The 21,042-nt window shown below is 32.5% G+C and overlaps 1 protein-coding gene across 1 annotated transcript in view; it reads left to right on the top strand.

Annotated features, from left to right (window-relative positions):
* The first annotated feature begins 8,128 nt into the window (after window positions 1–8,128).
* MIPOL1 (mirror-image polydactyly 1) overlaps window positions 8,129–21,042 on the top strand; it is a 231,189-nt gene continuing 218,275 nt past the window's right edge. Inside the window, exons 1-3 of the mRNA XM_065871589.1 lie at window positions 8,129–8,357; window positions 9,900–10,035; window positions 11,298–11,403. Of these exons, the coding sequence (XP_065727661.1) occupies window positions 8,218–8,357; window positions 9,900–10,035; window positions 11,298–11,403 (382 nt within the window). The 5' untranslated portion in view covers window positions 8,129–8,217. The remainder of the gene's footprint in view (window positions 8,358–9,899; window positions 10,036–11,297; window positions 11,404–21,042) is intronic.

Here is a 21,042-nt window from a genome sequence, read left to right as displayed (position 1 = left end):
ATTTCTTGTTTGCTCTGTTGAGTCTGCTGACGAATACTAATAAATGCCTGCAACAATCCAGACGAGAGATGCCTGGCAACAAAGCTATGCGGTGGACCTCCCTGATCTTCTCCAGTTCACAACCTGACCTTTTGAAAAATTGGCTGGGCTAAGCCGCAGAATTTGGGTGTAATGGTTATTGTTAACTCCAGCTTTAGGATTTATTAATTTGTGTGATCAAGACTTACCTATACTTCAAAGTTTCAAAAGACCAAATACAATCATCCATCCATTAGAACTAACATTGTGTTTCAGTGATTTCCACTTGGTATCTGACTGGTGATTCTTCTGTTTTGTTTTCCAAATCTAAAAATGTTCTTAAGTAAAATGAAAGGCACATATAAAGAAATAGGTTTTTTTTCTCTCTTTACAATTGTTATTGGAAAAGTTACCTTCCATAAATGGTTTATGGAATTGTTGAATTCATAGATAATTAGTATGTGTTTATACTTAGTAATCAAAAAATATATAATTATGAAACCCGTTTTACTTGCAGTGGTAGAAATTTAAGACTTACCTAGTTGATTCATATTTTTAATTACTTTATATAAATTATTCTTATAACAGGAAAATTGAAAAGGTTAGAAATATATAGTAAGTAGCCAAATAGTTCATATCACTGGGGAAAAAAGAGAATAAAGAGTACCGTTGTGCTAGTTAATCTAATTTTAGGATAGTTTTCACAATCATTTTAGCTTAAATGATATTTGCAATGGTTTAAATAGGGTGATATAATTTTTACAAAGCTTTAATTTATGCAATATGTTCATAAGTTAGGCAGTGTAAGGTTTAGGCAATTACACTATTATACTGTGTTCATGGCCTTCATTTGATGAAAGACGTTAAAATTTAGAAGCTGAAACATTACAGTAGAACAGTTCTTGCACAGAAGTGTGTTGAATGAATATTGATATGTTCATGACTATTTCAGACTTGAAACAAAAACTTATAAAAATTTGGTGTAGTACTACCACTTTAGTTTTTTTAATAATAAAACAAATAACAAAATTCCAGTAAAGTGATTTCTATGACTAGTCAGTGGATAATTTGTAACGTGGTACACTAAGCCTTTGAATTGTCTTAATCACAGATGAAATAATCTCACCAGTTCTTTTTGACATGTTTATTTAGGGATACAACCATATATGGGAATGTAAAGGATATAGTTTATTTTGAATTCATGTCCAAATGAATAAATTATTGACATTCACAGGTTTCATGATTTTCCAGGTTAACAAACCTTTATCAAGCCTTATTTCAAAATCTTATAGCTATATCCAGGCTCTCCCCCATCACATGTTTTTGACTTCCCCTCAATATATATAATACACTTTATCAGAATTACATAAAACTCTGTATCTTTGCTTTTCAACGTAACAGCCAACGGCTACATGTTGTTTTGGATGCTTGAAATGTGAGCAATGAGAATACAGAACAATGAAAATGAAAGTTATAGTACTTTTCTTCTTCTTCTTCTTCTTATGGCTGGTCAAGCCGAAAAATAAATTGAAAACCCCCTGAGAGAGTGTACAGTATCCAGGTAACAAGTTTGCATATTTTAAGCCAAGGATCCAAAAGTTACCTGATTTCTTGTGACTCCTGAATTAGAATCTCTGTAGGATAAGTACCTGTGATCTACTAGCTATGATCCTGATCATATCTAATATCATGTGCCAATATGGTAGTGTTCAAATTATATTACAGAAACATGTTATTTAAATTTCTTATTTTCCTGCCATGGGATTGAATTTACAGAAATATACTCTTAGTTTTCTTTCTATGAGGTTGAATTTTCTTTCAGGATCTTTCTCTAATGTCAGGATTTCTGAATTTTGAAGTTCTGTTACTTTTGTAACTTATTAGTTTTATAATCTTATACAAACTTTATTAAACCATTATGTATTAACTACAAGTTTTAACCTTAAGTATTTTCTCTTTTTTGTATGTTTTTCATTGAACAAAGTAGCATTTTATTTATTTTCCATGTTCATGTCTTCTGTTCTTTTAATAAGAAAATTTTTTCTTACTATATTTTATTTATTCTTATTACATTTTAATAAGAAAATCTTACTTTTAGCTAAGTAGATTCTTGCAAATAATAATAGCTAACATTTATTGAGTGGTATTCTGTACTGACACTTTTCCAAGAGATTATATAATTTAAATAATTTAATGCTCATAATAACCTTTTGAGGTAGGTGCTTTTATTATGTGCTTTTTACTGATAGGGAAATTGATGAGAGGTTTAGTAATTTGGTAAAGGTCATACAGCTGTGTGGTAGAGCCAGAATTCAAACTCTGCAGTCAGTCTTCAGAGCCCATGCACTGTGGTTCTGCTTGGAAACTCTAAATACACCAGTATTCTACTTGGAAGGTCTAATCTTTGCTCTTGTACTCATATTAAGTGGAACCACTATGATATGGCAGAAGTTTCTGATGTCCTTCTTTTATGTTTGGGGAGAGAAAAGCCCATATATGCATCTGTGTGGAAAACTAACCGCCCCACACACATAAAGGAAGCAAATAGTCGGAAATATTTAGTAAAGGAAATAAAGAATATCTATACACACATACAGATAGATAATCTATGTGTAACTCAGTTAAGGAATTGGTTAGGAGCCACTAGCTTATGCTGTGTTGAAACTAATGTTTGTTTAGAAAAATTCTTAACCATTGAAAAAATGTGGGATAGTAGTCCCACATTTGTTTAAAATGTGGGACTACTATAGTATTTCCATCATGAAATCAGATTTACACTTATTTAATAGCAAAAAGTGTCATATCATTTTGATGTTTTTGCATAATGTAGTGATAGACAGTATACAAAAGAAGCAATAAATATGAGGTTTTATAAAATCAGATGCTACGATATAAGTAATAACCTTTCCAAAAAAAGAAAAGATAGAGTGTAAAGAAGTGGTGACCAATTATGTTAGCAAGTGTCAGAGAGCACATTAACAAATTGCTTCCTTTATGGTTCATTTTAGATTACAAGTGCCCCTGAGTAGCACCTGCATCTGAAGGAGAGAGATCCATTTATTCAAATGTACCTGCCTATAGCACCTCCATTCCTCTTTCTCTTTCTGCCACTGAGCTCTCAGGTACCTGAGATGTTGCTATTCTGAGTAACCCCTGTAGGATCCCTAGAGACAATTCTAGCTCAACCACTCTGAAGAAACAGCTCTGTAAACAGTATTGACCCCACAGGGGACCATCAAATCCATTTACACAGATACCAGTTGTCACAAACTATTTACAAAGCCAGACAGAACAAAATTCCCCAGCCTCGAAGAATCCCTATTTGATTCTAGCCACCTCCTCACTTCTATATAGTAGTTGTGAAGTAACAGTTATTTTTGGCCATGAGTTATGATTTCTTGGGTAGCATCAATTTAACTGAGTATATTCAGTTAATTCAATTCAATCAGTTTAACTGACATTAATGTATAATTGTCTGGAGAATTGAACTCAAAAGGGATCCTAAAGCTTTCTTTACTAGGTTAGGAAATAGTATAATGCTGTTAATTTTCTAGACTAAGGAATTGAGAATTTAGTAGCAACGCTAACATTGGGATAGTTGACAATAGTAATACCTCCAGGAGTAAAGGGAGAATTTGTTAGATCATGAAAATGATCCATTGGAAACAGTATGAAAGTCACTAGGGAGATACAGGGTCTTCAAAGCATATAATACAGCTGGCCTAGGCACATGTATTAAGTATTAGGATTCTAAAAAGTCTTTACTAAATTTACCCACTTTGCCCAGATGAATAAACTGTCTCTAACAGTAGCAGTAGGTGGCATTTGAGGAATAGTGAGTAATAATCTTCCATAACATCATTTTCAAATGGTCACAGGATAGGTTTACATGGCAGTGATAGCATTAAATAATGATAGCAAAAATTGGGGAATATGTTTGGTTTGAAGTGGTTAAAATTCTTATGTCCAAATAATGCAGTGTGCCTGCAGAAGAGCAAATAAATAAAGGGATTGATAGTTGTCATAAAAACTTTATTGTTATTTGAGAAAAGAAAGTTAGGTTTCATTGAATTATGAAGAAGAGATTAATAACTTATTCTATAAGTTCCTATGGAGAAATGAATTTAAATAGTATTAATTCTGTTAGTCATAATGATGGAACAATTAACAATGACATTGATTCAACACTGAAGCAAATTACAAAAGAAAGTTACAGAGTTTCCATTTCAAACCATATGAGAGAGATAGAGAACAATCAATAGAATAGTTTTAGTTTAAACTTTCATCTGCTTAGAGATGAATTTGAATCAGAAGTGAATTGTTCTTTAAAACATTTATCTTATCTTTCTATTCGAATAGTGTATGAAACAGACCTATAACTTCACTTTTTGTTGCATTTTATTGGTATATTTCTAATGCAGTTTTCTTTCAAGTGATGGGGTAATACAACTCTCAACTAAAGCTTTTAGTGGCATCATCCTATTATCACTTGATAAAAGTCCTTCTTCTGGGACTGGAGTTTAGGAAAAATAATTGAAGACTGAGCTAGAGTAACTAAATACTATTGTATTCTCTTAGTTGGAGGAGGTACTAACTCAGAAATTGAATTTAAGTTGAGCTGTGAATAAGATAAAGAAAATTTGGTAAAATGAAGTGTGATACAGCAGTATCTTAAAATGACTTGAAAAGTCGAAGTGTTTCATGCCAGCAACTTACTCAGATGTTTCAGAAAAAATTATATATGTGTAGGTAGACAGACATAGAATAAATAATAAAGCACGCGTGGTAAAATGTTAACATTGAGGAATCTGGATGAAGGGTGTATAGTAATTCTTTGTACTATTTTTGCAACTTTTTTATAAGACTGGAATTATTTCAAAGTAAAAAGGTAGAAAGAAATGACTGTTAACTAACATCAGTCAGCTTTCTCATCTGGCTCTGTCTTCTTTAGCATGTTTATGCAGTCAGTGAAGTCTTTTGCATTTGTCTTTCATTTCTCCTCTCCATTTCTTGCCATTTTTCTGAATGACTTCAGTTTCTTGAAAGATGGCACTCCCTGTACCCGGATACCTTGATTTCCTCCTCTCCAAGTACCTTCATCATCAATCTATTTAATCAACACATTCCCAGGTCTACCACATCTTGGAATTTGTCTTTACAGTGTTACTCATTTTACAAGTTTTCACTCCTCAACTATAGCATCTTGTCCTTCCAGAACAACAAATGTCTTTGTGTTTTTCCTAAAGCTGTTTCTTTTCTTCTGTGCTCATTCTTCCTGTTCTCTTATAGTCTGTCAACGTTCTCTTTACTTCACCAAGCTCAAACTCTTTGACAGTTCATTACTTTGCATATTTCTGCTTGTCCTGTTTTGGAACAAATGCCTTTGTGAAATCTTCTCATAGTCTTCCAGTAGAGCGTCCAAAAAACAGACCAGAAGGAAAATTTTATAAATCAGCTTTGTTTACTCTAAAGTAAAATTAAATTCTCAGTGGAAGAGTATGGATAGTTGTAGAGCAGGTTCCAAATATCTGGTGAACAGTTTCAGTTAGGAATCTAAAAGCTTTTGTTACAGAGCAAGGATAGAAACATCCAGAAATGGAGCCAAATCATACAGTATGAATTCTTCAAAAATATTAAACATTTAAAATTAAAATCCAGAAGTGTGTTAGAACTTGATGAGTTTATTTTGATAATACTTCAGGGGGTTATAATTAGTAGGATACAGGAGGGATCAGTAAAGAGCCCTCTTATTGAGAAGGTTCCATTTCTGCTCTCAGTTTGGAGAATATACTACAGTCACAGGTTAAAAGGCAGTGATTTACCAAGAGTTCAGGGCTCATGAAATTTGACGTTAGGTAAGCTGAAGTGAGAAAGAGAGCTGTAAATCTAGTAACCAAATAGCAATATAGTTATCAGGGATGGGGTAAAGTAAGCACTCACAGGTTAGAAATAAAAAACTGAAAGAAGAGAGATGCTGCACTAGACCCAGAAATACAGAGTTTAAAACATGGGACAAGTTGCAGATAATGGTAAGTTTGGTCTCAAAAACAGGTCACAGAGTCAAGACTTAAGATTCTGAAGCAATTGATAAGGTGTTGTCATGGGGAACTGGGGGCTTTTTCTAGCTGGCAATGCTCCTTGGCTTATCCTTTTACCTTTTGGAGAATCTTTGTACCTCATAAACTGGAGAATAGCATAGAGCCTAATAGTTATCTTCTGATATGCCCCTGGAGACAACTTTTGTTATTTTGATACTGTTTTCCATAACTATTTATAATTTTCTTTCTTTGAATTGCCTGTAAAGTTATATGTTAGTGTTAAAAAAGCATGGCCTGTTAATGATAGTGGTATTCCTTAGTGTCCATTTATAAAATTTTATAGTACCTCATTCAGATTTGGGGGGTACTAATACCAGCCTATTCTAGAAAAGTAGCATGATGAACATCTAAAGCAAATTAAGTGTTTATTTTGTTTTGTTTTGTTTTTTTGCGGTACGCGGTCCTCTCACTTGTTGTGGCCTCTCCCGTTGCGGAGCACGGGACGCGCAGGCTCAGCGGCCATGGCTCACGGGCCCAGCCGCTCTGCAGCATGTGGGATCTTCCCGGACCGGGGCACGAACCCGTGTCCCCTGCATCGGCAGGTGGACTCTCAACCACTGCACCACCAGGGAAGCCCAAATTAAGTGTTTTGAAATGTCAAGAACCAACAAATAATCTTCAGATACCTATATTTGTTAAAGTTTAAAACAAAATATAATGAAATTTCATAGATACATCACAGTATGTAATTATGATAGCACTTTCTCCCAGTTTATTCCCACAAACACGGGAAAATAGAGAGTAATTGACCAAAAATGAATGGTTTCTGATCTAGCATTCAGCCACCAATAAGATAATGTCCAGGACTTGGAGTTTATGACTGGCTCTACCTAATTTCAGCATATATGTAAGCAAAGAATTTCTTCTTAAAGAATGAGTACCTTATTTATGTTTCGCATTTGTTTTTACTCTAAAACTACTCTTCTTCTGCCTCAAAGGGATTTTAAGTTTGTCAAGTTAAAGAAGGCATCATCATCAAGTAGGTGAGATTCATGAGATTCACCTGCTTTTAAAAGTCGAAGAATTATTTCTGTTGGAAATAATAAAAGTCCTAGTTACAATCAGTATTTGTGCCTGTTGATCTGATTTACTGGTTAAAAGAGTTTGTTTTGTGTACTTGCTTGTGTGTCATTTTCTCCCCAGAATTTCACTATAACATCAGATATATACTCTTCCTCTGAAATAGCTATTATTTACTAGTTACAGCTTAAAATAACTAATATTTATGAGATAGCCAGGCATTACAAAATATACTCTAGTGTATAATACATAGCTGATAAAATGGAAGTTAAAAATAATTCTCCTTATATTATTTCCATTTTTATATGATGATGATTACAAAAATAATAGCTAACACTTATTGACATGCCAAACACTAGGCCAGGCACTTTGCATTCATTAATTCTTAATTCAGTTAATCCTTACAACAACTCAGGTAAGTACTATTATGTGTCCATTTTGCAAACCAGAATCTGAGGTATGGAAGGGTAAAGTAATTTCCCCAAAGTTATGTGCTTGGCAAAGCCAGAATTTTAACTCAGTCCAATACCCAAATTTCATGCACATTATCATTTATTTCACTGTAATCAGTTAACTTATTGCATCCTATTTTTCAAAATCTAGCAAAGAAAAGTTAATGTAGAAAATAATAACCTCTAAGTCAGTGGTTCCCACCCTTGATTGTATACTGGAATCATGTGATCACTCCCAGAGATTTTGATTTAATTAGTAGAAGATGTGGCCTGAGCTTGAGGATTTTTAAAAACTCCTTAGCTGATGTGCACTTAAGGTTGTAAACCACTGTCGTAAAGGCCCACTGACTGTGGAAATGGAAATATTTGTGGCAAAATCACCCTCTACATGTTTGTCTGATAACAATAGGAGTAAGGTTAGTAAGTGCATATTTAAAGCTGTGAGAGCTCTTATTTCCACAAAAATATTCATTTGATTGATTTAATATGTAACGATGGTGTTTCATATCTCATGTTTTTGTTTTGTTTTAAATGCAGACGTAACCCATGGTTATCTTGAACAAGAGACCACGGGGAGAAACAAAAGTACACAGCCAGATGAGCAACTGCCTGTGAATTCTAAGGGAAGCATGCATCAGAAATCCAATGAATTAGTTAATGAAGCTACATGTGAGGGCATAGAATTGCCAGAGCAGAGATCAAGGAATTTTCAAGTCATCAGTCCTCGTCTAGGTGATGAGACAGCTTACTGCACTACAGAAAAGTCCAAGTGAGTGCTAGCAGCCTTAGATTTAGAAAGTAAGAATTGGGAGAACTCTAACTTCCTTCCTCCCTCTCTCTGTCCCTCCCTTTTTTCTTTTTGATGTGGCCTAAATTTGACATATCATTAACTTATTAGAATTTGAGGAATCTAATACTAGAGTTTTCTACTATTTTCATTACATTAATATAATGTGTCTAAATCACTGAGTGAAAAAACACAAGGTGAGTTTGAATGAAGGTCGTGAGGTTTTATATTGTTTTGTTGAATATTATTTTAAGTGACCTTTCATTAAGGATCTGGAAATAGCTATTAAGTTGATATTAGATGGGATATTATTCATCAGAGCTATAACCTGGCAGCTCCAAGACAAAATAAGCCCAAAGATATGATTTGATTTTGGTCAGTGCTGTTCTTCATTTAAATGAATTTGAATGCTTTTAGAAGGGTTGTCTACTCTCCCATTTACCTTCCTTATTATTTTACATTCTGTAGTTTCTACCCATTCACTTTATGTAGCTACCTATTTCATGAAGGGATTTGAATTTTGACACCTGTGACTTTTACCTATGCGAGAAAAGCACTTTGGTAATTAGTCACGTACTATGAAAATACTGCTAAATTTAAAGATTCTCAATGACTAATATAACTTATAACTATATTGAAATATAAATATTATGTTTTCAGTCCAGACAAAAATCATATTTTATGGAATACTTTTTAACGGAGTTTTACATAGGAATAGCCTTTTCTATTTACTTAAAAATTATGAAATAGCTATATTAATGAATATTAATATATAATGAAGTGGATATATTAATATGTTCCACTTTCTTGGCAATCAGTTATATTCTTATCAAAGTGTAGTTTGGAGTACATTTTTGGGGAGTAGGGATGAATGAAGAGGTGATAAACTTTATAACCACATGGGAAAAGTAAATAATAGAGATTAGGCTAAAGTCATCTCTTTTCCCTTCCCTTCCTTTATAGTACTTGCTAACAAGTTAATATTGTTCTCAAATAGCATACACATTGTAAAATAATTTTTTTTGCTTAAAGGTTACAGGAATAGGTTTTCATTTTTAATGTTGCAAATTTAATAATGAAAATATGATATTCTGTCAATTATAATGAAAAAATATTTATTGTTCCTATTTTCAGAAAAGTAAGAAATGTATCTAGAGTCCTGACAAGAAGTACAAATTAAATTAATATTCACAAGCCCTTAAAAACTGTGTTCTTTAAGTATACTGAACCATGAATCTCTAGACATTACTAAATGCTTTTCACAGATTTAGCTCTCCCTGTGAAATTGATATATTAGCACCTCTGTGATGTATTGTATATTAGCACCTCTATGAAATTGCAATGTTTAGTCTTTTTCATCCATAGTATTTTCTTAACAGTGCATAACAAGAAAAAATTTTAATTAAGTAACTTTACATACTTACTGTTAAAATTAAATGTTTCCCCCATTTGAAGTGTAAAATGTATAGATCCTATATAGTTGAAATTATACGTATATTGTTTTAATAGTTTTCTTTATTACAGCATTATGGAACATAGAAATAATGATTTGCATTACAAATGTATGATTCCTTGTCAAGTTACTTCAGACTTAAATAAAGAGGAGACAATAGCATTGCTTCTCAAAGAATTGGACATTCTCAAAGCAAGCAATAAAAAGGTACAATATAGGAAGTCTGATGATTGTACAGTATACTTTTAGCTGCTGACCTTCTAAGTTTGCTTTGTCACTCATCATAATTCAGTTTTATTGTGTACTTTAATCCTTTAACAGTAGCTTTATGCTGTTGCCATACCATGCCATTCACGGTATGATTGAGTTGAGACATGAGCTGTGAAAAGCAATTTCTTTGGTTTCCTGCCTTGGTGGCTTGCAGTATCACTTCCTTTTTCATAGATCTGTGATACCTAAAAATTCAAATTTTGCTTCATTGGTTTCATGTTACTTTCTTAACTTTTTTTTCTTTTTTTTAGTAGTATCTGTGCCCTGTATTTCATCTCAATAATATATGTAAACTTTAAAGTAGCAAGGCTTGGAAATATTGTCATTTACCTTGTGTTATCTTATACTGCTACATTTTGTCCAATCCATCCAATTTGTCATGTCATGTTTTATCTTTTCTGACTCTTTTTCTGTTACATTCCTTTGAGCTTTAAATAATGTTCATTTTCTATGCCTGCCTTCTTTTTTTTTAACCTCTACATACTTTTCTGATTCTAATATTCTAGTTGTTTGACCTAATCAAACTGAAGCATGATGTTAAGAATGTTGATCATGTCTGACGGAAAACAGCATAAATGACGTAAACGGAGGGAGAAATTAAAAAGAAAACATTTGGAGGGATCCTGTATGAAAGTCTGAGATATTTTCATTTACCAGCTGTTTATTACATGCCAATTATGAGCCAGGTGCCAATGCCAATTTAAATGGAACATGATGGCATAGCATTCTCAAAGGGAGATTTGTATCAAATATTAAGATTATTATCTTAATTAATTTTGTTTCAAAATATTAGAATTACTAAGAGAAGCTATAATTTGTGCTACCCATTATTTTATTATGATAGTCCCTTCCAAGTCTTTTGCTTTAAGACAAAAGAATGGATCAGATTGCTTTTTGCTGCAGTAGTTATTTTTAATAATAATGTTATTCCTTCTTGAATTTCATTTGCCTATACACACACATAAAATTAAGTGTATATTAAAATGTTTTTATAATTTCTATGTCATTTCAGGTAATTATTATTTTATAAAATATCTTAAAACCTTAATTTTTTTTTTTCCCCTGGAGTTACGTATTCAGTAAGTTAATACAGTTATTCTATAAGGGTCTAGAGAAAAGCAAAAATTATCTTTGGGATTAATTATATTTGTGCAAGAAATTTATTAGTAAGAATGTATGTTTATTTCAATGTGTTTTAGCTTCAAGAAAAACTGACTAAAGAAGATAAAGAACAGAGAAAACTAAAGATTAAACTGGAACTCCAAGAAAAAGCAACAGAAGCTCAAATTGCTGAAAAAACAGCAGGTATAGTAGATCAGTATTAACATATGGCATTCAAAATCATACACAAGGTTATTATCTGATGTGGCTTGGTGAATAGTAGCAAACTCGCTTATTTGTCAAAGGAGGGAAAGCTCTGTCTTCTTTCTTTCTTTTTTTTTTTTGCCTGCTTAGAAAATAGGTGGCTTTAGCATCCTGGTACTGGTATTAGTGAGAGCTTTACCTGTATTCATACTGATTTGGGCATTAAATTCATTGTTAACACCATGTCAATCCAATCACAAAAAGGTTGTTTGTTTTGTTGGAAGGGCCTGAACAAACAAGGGGAAATAATGATTACCAGTGCCTCTACCTTTCAACCAGCAGTTCACATACCACTTATTGTTTTAGCTTGTTGAGAGAAAATACTTCTCCTTTGTATGAAGATAGTCATATATTCATTGCCAGTGAAAACCTACATTTGATTCAAAAATCTGTTTTGTGCAGTTAATTAATTTTCATCTGATGACGTGGATGATGATGAAGATAATGTTTGCCCTGAAAAGATCTTTCCCTGAAGATAATGTTTTCTGGTAAAAGGTTGCCAGAGTTTAAGATTATAAATGAATGCCTGAAATGTTTTGGAGTCTGTCTTCATTCACAGGTCATGGCAAGGAGAAAATTTGTAAAATGTATCTGTGATGTGTTACAGATATGATCAGGTGATTCTCAGTTGTCTCTGATGGACTCTGTCTCTCTCTCTCTACAGTTTATATATTATCCCTGTGACTCTCTTCCTCACACTGTTTTAGTGTGTTAAGAAAAGAGATATTTCATAGAATAGTAGAAATTAGCATTCAGAGGCATTTTATAGATCCCTTATTTTAACATTTTTATATCAATTGGAATGCTTTTAAAAAGTAATTGTATTTTGTGATTAGTTTGAAGTTATAATCATACTTTATAAATCACTTAACCTGGGATTTTGCTGGTGGCACAATGGTTAAAAATCCATCTGCCAACGCAGAGGACACTGGTTCAAGCCCTGGTCCAGGAAGATCCCACATGCCTGGGAGCAACTAAGCCTGTGTGCCACAACTACTGAGCCTGTGCTCTAGAGCCCGCGAGCCACAACTACTGAGCCCGCGAGCCACAACTACTGAAGCCTGTGTGCCACAACCACTGAAGTCTGTGCTCCTCAACAAGAGAAGCCACTGCAATGAGAAGCCTACGCACACCAATGAAAAGTAGCCCCCACTCGCCTTAACCAGAGAAAGCCCACGTGCAGCAAGGAAGACCCAACGCGGCCATACATACATACATAAAAAATTTTAAAATATAATAAACCACTTAACCTGGTTGCATATGAAAGAATTCTGGTGTTTTAGGTCAGAGAAATGATTAACAGATACTGTCTGTCTTCAAAATATTACTGTGCAAAGTAGAACATCACCATGAAAATATAACTATGTAACTAAGATGATCATAAATAAATACTCCAGCCAAATACCAGATGGTTGTTTTTCTATTATGTTAAACTACTATGAATTTTTTGTTTCTTTTTTAGTGGGGAAATACGAGAGTAATATATTTTAAGGAAAATTAACAGTATGTTAAAAATGAATAATTCAAATATAAATTTAGAACAACTTAGAAGTTTCTTGGCTTTTTATAATCAAATATGTATACTAATCGCTGAAATGGTATTACAAGAAGTACATTTGTTTTAAGGTGTTTGCATTATAATTTAACTTTGTATGTGTCTTAACAGATGTATTTTAATAAGATTTAGGCCATTGTGATTTATTGTAAATCATGAATTCATATACCTGTGTAGCTCATTTATCTCTTGGAGGGGAAAGAACATTAAGCATTAATATTTACTCTTTAAGCTTTTGTGTAATATAGCTAATCATATACTTTACATATTTATTTATTGGTATATATTTAAGGGTTCCCTATTACTAAACAGTATGAATCACACATGCATAAAATGGAAAGAATTTGATTGCTTTATGATTCTTGTTAACATCAAATTCTTCTCATTAATGACAAAATACTATTTCAATAAATGTTGAATGTTTAAAAGATGTTTAGGATATTTTTATAGCTTCCTAAATTGATGAAAATAGTAGTGCTATATAGTTTCTCTGGAGCTAAGCAATCCTAAAGAAACATGTCCAACCATTTAGTTACAAAAATGGCTCAAGGACTTCCCTGGTGGTGCAGTGGTTAAAAATCCACCTGCCAATTCAGGGGACACAGGTTTGAGCCCTAGTCTGGGAGGATTCCACATGCTGCAGAGCAACAAGGCCCATGCGCCACAACTACTGAGCCTGCACTCTAGAGCCCGTGAGCCACAACTACTGAGCCCATGTGCCACAGCTACTGAAGCCCGCATGCCTAGAGCCTGTGCTTCACAACAAGAGAAGCCACCACAATGAGAAGCCTGCGCACCACAACGAAGAGTAGCCCCCACTCGCCGCAGCTAGAGAAAGCCAGTGTGCAGCAACGAAGACTCAATGCAGCCAAAAATAAATAAATTTTAAAAAAAGAAAAAAATGACTCAAAATTTAAATCCCCTAAGTTTTTTAAAGTATAAATTTTCAAAATGTATCTTTACTTTTTAATGTTTTAGTTCTATCTTATTAAAAAACTTGAAGATATTTTACTTTTAACTTTAGAGAGAATTATTATTATAATACGTCAAAAGAAAAAAGCTGGATTGTTTAAGAAATCCATTGGTTTTAAACTACAGGAAATTTATAAACTGACTCTTGGTAACTCTTGAACTTTTTCATATTTTCTCATTATACATGAATTTTTTTAAAGTTTATCTTAGAAAAGCTAATCTTGAAAAAGCTTATCTCCTACCTGATCAGTAGTAAGTGCGATCAAAAAGCTAAACACAATATCAAAAAAAAGTATGTTACTACCCTCATAGAAAGAGGAACATTATGGTACTATGAGTACATGTGATAAATGTTTTATTTAGTCATATGAAAGAACAAAGAATCCACACAAGCATGGATATTTGTCTCTATCACTGCTCATTTTTATATTCAAAATAAAAATGTATTTGCTAAAGTATATTACAAATGTGCATACACATACAAGTATTATAGTATACTTAAGCAGAATATAAAATGTTTTAAAAGTCAAAATATTCCAATTTAAAAGAAATACATGCTAAAACATCTGAACATTGGAAATTGCAAATAGGATACAAAAATGTATGTCTATAGGTTTTCCAAATAAAATGTTAATTAAAATATAAGGTATTCTAAAGAAATAGCCATTTTCTTTGAGTATATTAAATGTAAAGATTTACATATATATATAAGAATATTCATATCAGTATAAGTTATGATAGCAATAGAATTAGAATCAATCGAATAATAAGGCAATGGTTAAATAAATTCAGGTATCTTTATGGTATGAGACATTGTTCAGTAATTTAAAAACATTTTTAAAGAATATTTAATGATATGAAAAAACTTTATGAATTAAAGTTAAGTCAAAGAAGTAGGGGGAAGCTGTATTTATAATTTTTGTTAAAAAACTGTATACACATGTATATAATATAAAATGAGGGTCAAACTTTAATAGTGTTAATGGGTGTATAAATGCTTCAATTAACAGGATTTTTTCTGCCTTTTCAGGTTTTCTGCAGTCATTTAGTATTAGAAAAAGTAATGTTACTTTTAAAAGGTGTGATTTTGTTTTAAGTTACTTGCTCACTAATCTTAAAATAATTCCTGTGATAGGTTCGACACATAAAGATTACATAAACCAACATCTTATGAAATCCATGTGATGGCTTTGATCAGATCTTGCCATTTTACCTGTGCCACTTTTCTTGTCCTTCAGATTTCTCCCTTTTTTACTTTTATGTCTTTATTAGGTAACTTATGTATATGTTAATCCAACTTGTCTCCCCAGCTGATTGTATAATTTATAAGAATAAGAATCTGGTATAATCAAAACTGCATAAAACAAAATGTTCCCAGTACTTTGTGAGACAGGTTGAAACAATGGGAAGACTATAAGCCTTGGAATCAGATGGACTAAGGTTCAAGTCACAGTCTTGACACTTAATACTGACCATGTGCCTTTGGGCAAGTTACTTATTAGCCTCTCTAGGTTTACTTCCTCCCATGTAAGATGTAAATATTAACTAATTTACCAGATTATTTTAAGGATTAGAGACAAGGTATAGAGGCATCTAGGATGTAACTGGTACTCAGTGAATTATAGCTAATATTAATATTTGATTATTTTTATCTTTATGAAATTCTTAAATCTTTGAGATTTATGCTAATATATATATTTCAGAAGTCATGAAAAAATTTTTTTCTGTTTAGCTTTTAAGTTCATAGTTCACTGTTTAAAATTTTTAAAGGGAAATAAACAGAAAAGTGAAACAAAAAAGTTTGAAACGAAGGATTGGATGATGAGAAAAATTACCATTGAGATATATATATTTATTATCATTTATTACATTTTCCTTAAACATGAATCTGAAATAAATGGGATGCACAGAATTTGGGTTTTAATCTAATATATACCTATGATAAACCTTCGTGTAGACTATTACAACAGCATTTCCTTTGTTTCCCTGTTAGTTTTACATAATGTGAATACTGTCATTATAATGTGATCTCATGAGAGTTGGAAACTCCATTGTGTCCTACGTCATGATAAAATCTCAAATGGTTGACCTTTTTACCTTCCCCTACTTTTTTGACATCACCATCATCATCATCACCACCATTGATACTGTTTTTATTAGGTGCTTAATTGGGACTATGCTAACTTCTTTAAAAATTAAAGAAATATTTATTGAGGGTTTTTTATGTACCCCGGTTTTATGCATCAGCAAATAAAACCGATTTGGTATTTCAAACATGTCTTTTTGTTTGCAGTCACTTCTCATTCATAATACACATTGTAGTAGATAGTGGTTACATGCTTAGACTTTGGATTCAGACCTTTGTTCTAATCTTTCTACTGCTTATCATGTGTAAGTGACAGCTTCACTAAGATTTGGTTAAAACCTACCTTATGGTTTGGTGACGTTTAAGTGAGATAATGTTTGTGAAGTACTTAACCCATTAGAAAGCACTAAATAAATGGTAATTATGATGATAAGGTGATGATGTCACCATCGTGTTTTCTCAAGACTTCTTGATCTAATAGGGGGCATATCAAAGTGTAACTAACATAAATAACTATCTCATAGCTACTTGTATATGGTTTTGTTTCACAAAGAATTGATATGTATTCCTTGTTAAAAATATATTTTATTTACTTCATCTTATCCACATGTTTTAGTTTTCCTTGACTTTCAGAATTAACCTTATTTAGAAAGTTTGAAAATATGGAAAAAAAATTTTACATCTCTACAAAAAAGAAAATAAAGGAATTTGATAAGTAGGTCTTATGTTTTAACTCATGAAATTATATATGTGGATAGTATGATTTGTAAATTATTGGCATGTATGACTTTCAGATACTAGGGCATGTTTTAGAGAAGCACAACTGAAACATTGTCTCTGTCCTTTAGGTAAATGTCTTTTCTCATCTAAATAAAATGATTAAACCATAAATACTTCAAAAATTATTTTATTTAAATTAAGTTTGACAGTGAGAGATAGTATTGTATGACCTGATCTGAATCCATTTAATTTAATCACTCTTAGGTGAGTGACGTGGTTATAACTTTTAAAAATAATTTGTTTAATTAAGCCTTTCTTTTTTCTGAAACAGTCTCAGTGGGCATTGTCTAGTGTTAAATGTCTCTTAATTTTTATTAATCTATTGCATTTACAGTATACAGATGTGTAAATTTTTACACAAGAGTATTTATTTAAATAGTTTTTATGTTATCTTGTGATATTTAAAATATTTATATTTCTTTAAAAGCCTTATATTTCTATTTCTTAAATGCTCACTTTAGAGTCTCTGCTCTATATGTTAGTTATTTTTCTTTCTTGCATGTCATCCATTAAAGATTAGCTGTGGAAGCTTGGAGCATGGAGAGATTATGAATGACAGAACAACTCCTGTAGAATAATAATCAGATTTTGGTATTTAATGCTGTTTGACTTTTGCAGACACATTTCTTATTAACCTTTGGTACAAAGAGAAATCCACGTTCCTGATATCTCATGGAGAAGATGAATTTGAGATCCTCTTCCAATTAAACTGAAATAAGGCCAATATTGGGTTTTAGTCAAAAGAACTCCTTAGTTCTTTAAGTCTTATATTTATATAAATCAATCAATCTATCTATTTATCTTAGTTACATTTTACATATAATTCAGTGGTTACATAATTTGCTTAGTTAGCATACTGTACTGATTCTGCAAGCGTTTAATCTGCTTTTTCTCTTTAAACATAGATTCTTCCCTGGGCACCCATATTTAGACTGACTTGTAAATAAAAAAAATATTGTTAAGCCCTTCTTATTACGGAGAATGTTCTTTTATTTTTGGTAGAGACGAGATGAGTTTAATGTTATTGTCCAAAGCATCACAACGTAGAATCCCTGAAACGTATAACTTAAGTTTTTCTATTCAGGTTAACATGTAAATGTTAAAAGCATAGGTATGTAATCTACTGTTAGAGCAAATATATTAAGACATCCCAACTAATTAACATGGAAAAATAAAAATTGTTATGTAATAGAAAATGTTTACATTGTTCTCTTGTAAAAAAAAAATCTGTTACCATATATCATATCTCAAATGATGCTGACCATATAATGATTAAGAAGAACAAGAGTCAGTTCTTTATATCAGAAAAACAGAAAATAGCGTAATACTTGCTTTTAAGAAATAATGCACAATGGAATACCATTTTTCTGTATATAAATGGGCATTAATAAAATATGTTAGTCTTTAACACTTAAATGGCGTAACAGTATTAATATAACAGCATTACATGTATCTATCTATATATTTTTTTAATTTCGAAGGAAAAAGGATTTCATGAATATAACTAGTCACTTCAGATAAAAACAAAAAGTCCCATCTCTGTGAAATACAGCAGTTAGAAATATTGATAGGTAGAATGCTGATTATATTATTGTCTTTGGCTGTAGAATCCTATGAGTATGAAAATTATAATGAGTGCCAGGTCAAATAATGCTTACAGGTAGAGTATGGCCAATTTTGTAACATGAGATCACATTATAATGATAGTATTCACATTATGTAAAAACTAACAGGGAAGCAAAGGAAATGCTGTTGTAACGGTCTACATGGTTTATCATAGGTATATATTAGATTAAAACCCAAATTCTGTGCATCCCATTTCTTTTATTTCAGATTCACGTTTAAGTAAAATGTAATAAATGCTAATAAATATATATATATATATATCTCAATGGTAATTTTTCTCATCATCCAATCCTTCGTTTCAAACATTTTTGTTTCACTTTTCTGTTTATTTCCCTTTTAAAATCTATTAACAGTGAACTATGAATTTAAATTAAAAGCTAAACAGAACAAAAATCTTTTCAAGGGCTTCCCTGGTGGCACAGTGGTTGAGAGTCCGCCTGCTGATGCAGGGGACACGGGTTCGTGCCCCAGTCCGGGAAGATCCCACATGCTGCGGAGCGGCTGGGCCTGTGAGCCATGGCCGCTGAGGCTGCACGTCCGGAGCCTGTGCTCCTCAATGGGAGAGGCCACAACAGTGAGAAGCCCATGTACCGCAAAAAAAAAAAAAATGTTTTCATGACTTCTGACATCAAAGATTTAAGAATTTCATAAAGATAAAAAATAATTAATATTAGCTACAATTCACTGAGTACCAGTTATATCCTAGGTGCTTCTATACATTATCTCTAATCCTTAAAATAATATGGTATATTAGTTAATATTTACATCTTACATGGGAGGAAGTAAACCTGGAGAGACTTATAAATAACTTGCCCAAAGGCACATGGTCGGTACTAAGTGTCAAGACTGTGACTTGAACCTTAGTGCATATCTGATTCCAAGGCTTATAGTCTTCCCATTGCTTCAGTCTGTCTCACAAAGGAAAAGAGAGAAACCATTATAAATAACAATAACCAATTCTAAAGAGGAAATGATCTTGGAAAAAGTTTAGGTAGCAGTTATATTTCACTGAATTTTCATATTGGTATCTGTTAAAATTTAAAGTAGAAACTCTGTGCAGAAAATAAGTTAAATACCCCTTAATAGTATATTTCAAAAGTGCATAACATTATTGATACTGATTTTAACACTTCAGGGATAAGCTTATCTCTTTTATATTAAAATTTATAGCTCTAAATGAATTTGGTAAAGTAGCAGGATACAAAATTAATGCACAGAAAACTCTGGCATTCCTATACACTAATGATGAAAAGTCTGAAAGAGAAATTAAGGAAACACTCCCATTTACCACTGAAACAAAAAGAATAAAATACCTAGGAATAAACCTACCTAAGGAGACAAAAGACCTGTATGCAGAAAACTAAGACACTGATGAAAGGAATTAAAGATGATACAAACAGGTGGAGAGATACACCATGTTCTTGGATGGGAAGAATCAACATTGTGAAAATGACTCTACTACCCAAAGCAATCTGCAGATTCAGTGCAATCCCTATCAAACTACCAATGGCATTTTTCACAGAAGTAGAAGAAAAAATTTCACAATTTGTATGGAAACACAAAAGACCCCGAATAACTAAAGCAATCTTGAGAAAGAAAAATGGAGCTGGAGTAATCAGGCTCCCAGACTTCAGACTATACTACAAAGCTACAGTAATCAAGACCACATGGTACTGGCACAAAAACAGAAATATAGATCAATAGAACAGGATAGAAAGCCCAGAGATAAACCCACACACATATGGTCACCTTATCTTTGATAAAGGAGGCAAGAATATACAGTGGAGAAAAGACAGCCTCTTCAATAAGTGGTGCTGGGAAAACTGGACAGCTACATGTAAAAGAATGAAATTAGAACACTCCCTAACACCATACACAAAACTAAACCCAAAATGGATTAAAGACCTAAATATAAGGCCAGACACTATCAAACTCTTAAAGGAAAACATAGAACACTCTATGACATAAATCACAGCAAGATCTTTTTTGACCCACCTCCTAGAGTAATGCAGATAAAAACAAAAATAAACAAATGGGACCTAATGAAACTTAAAAGCTTTTGCACAGCAAAGGAAAACATAAGACGAAAAGAAAGACAACCCTCAGAATGGGAAAAAATATTTGCAAACGAAGCAACTGACAAAGGATTAATCTCCAAAATTTACAAGCAGCTCATGCAACTCAATATCAAAAAAACAAACAACCCAATCCAAAAATGGGCAGAAGACCTAAATAGACATTTCTCCAAAGAAGATATACAGATTGCCACCAAACACATGAAAGGATGCTCAACATCACTAATCATTAGAGAAATGCAAATCAAAACTACAATGAGGTATCACCTCACACCAGTCAGAATGACCATCATAAAAAAATCTACAAGCAGTACATGCTGGAGAGGTTGTGGAGAAAAGGGAACCCATGGGAATGTAATGGAAATGTAAATTGATACAGCCACTATGGAGAACAGTATGGAGGTTCCTTAAAAAGCTAAAAATAGAGCTACCATACGACCCAGCAATCCCACTACTGGGCATATACCCTGAGAAAACCAGGATTC

The sequence above is a fragment of the Phocoena phocoena genome, chromosome 2 (assembly GCF_963924675.1).
Source record: "Phocoena phocoena chromosome 2, mPhoPho1.1, whole genome shotgun sequence".
NCBI lineage: Eukaryota > Metazoa > Chordata > Mammalia > Artiodactyla > Phocoenidae > Phocoena > Phocoena phocoena.
Note: the sequence above shows the minus strand (reverse complement) of the source record. Positions and strands in the feature narration are given on the sequence as shown.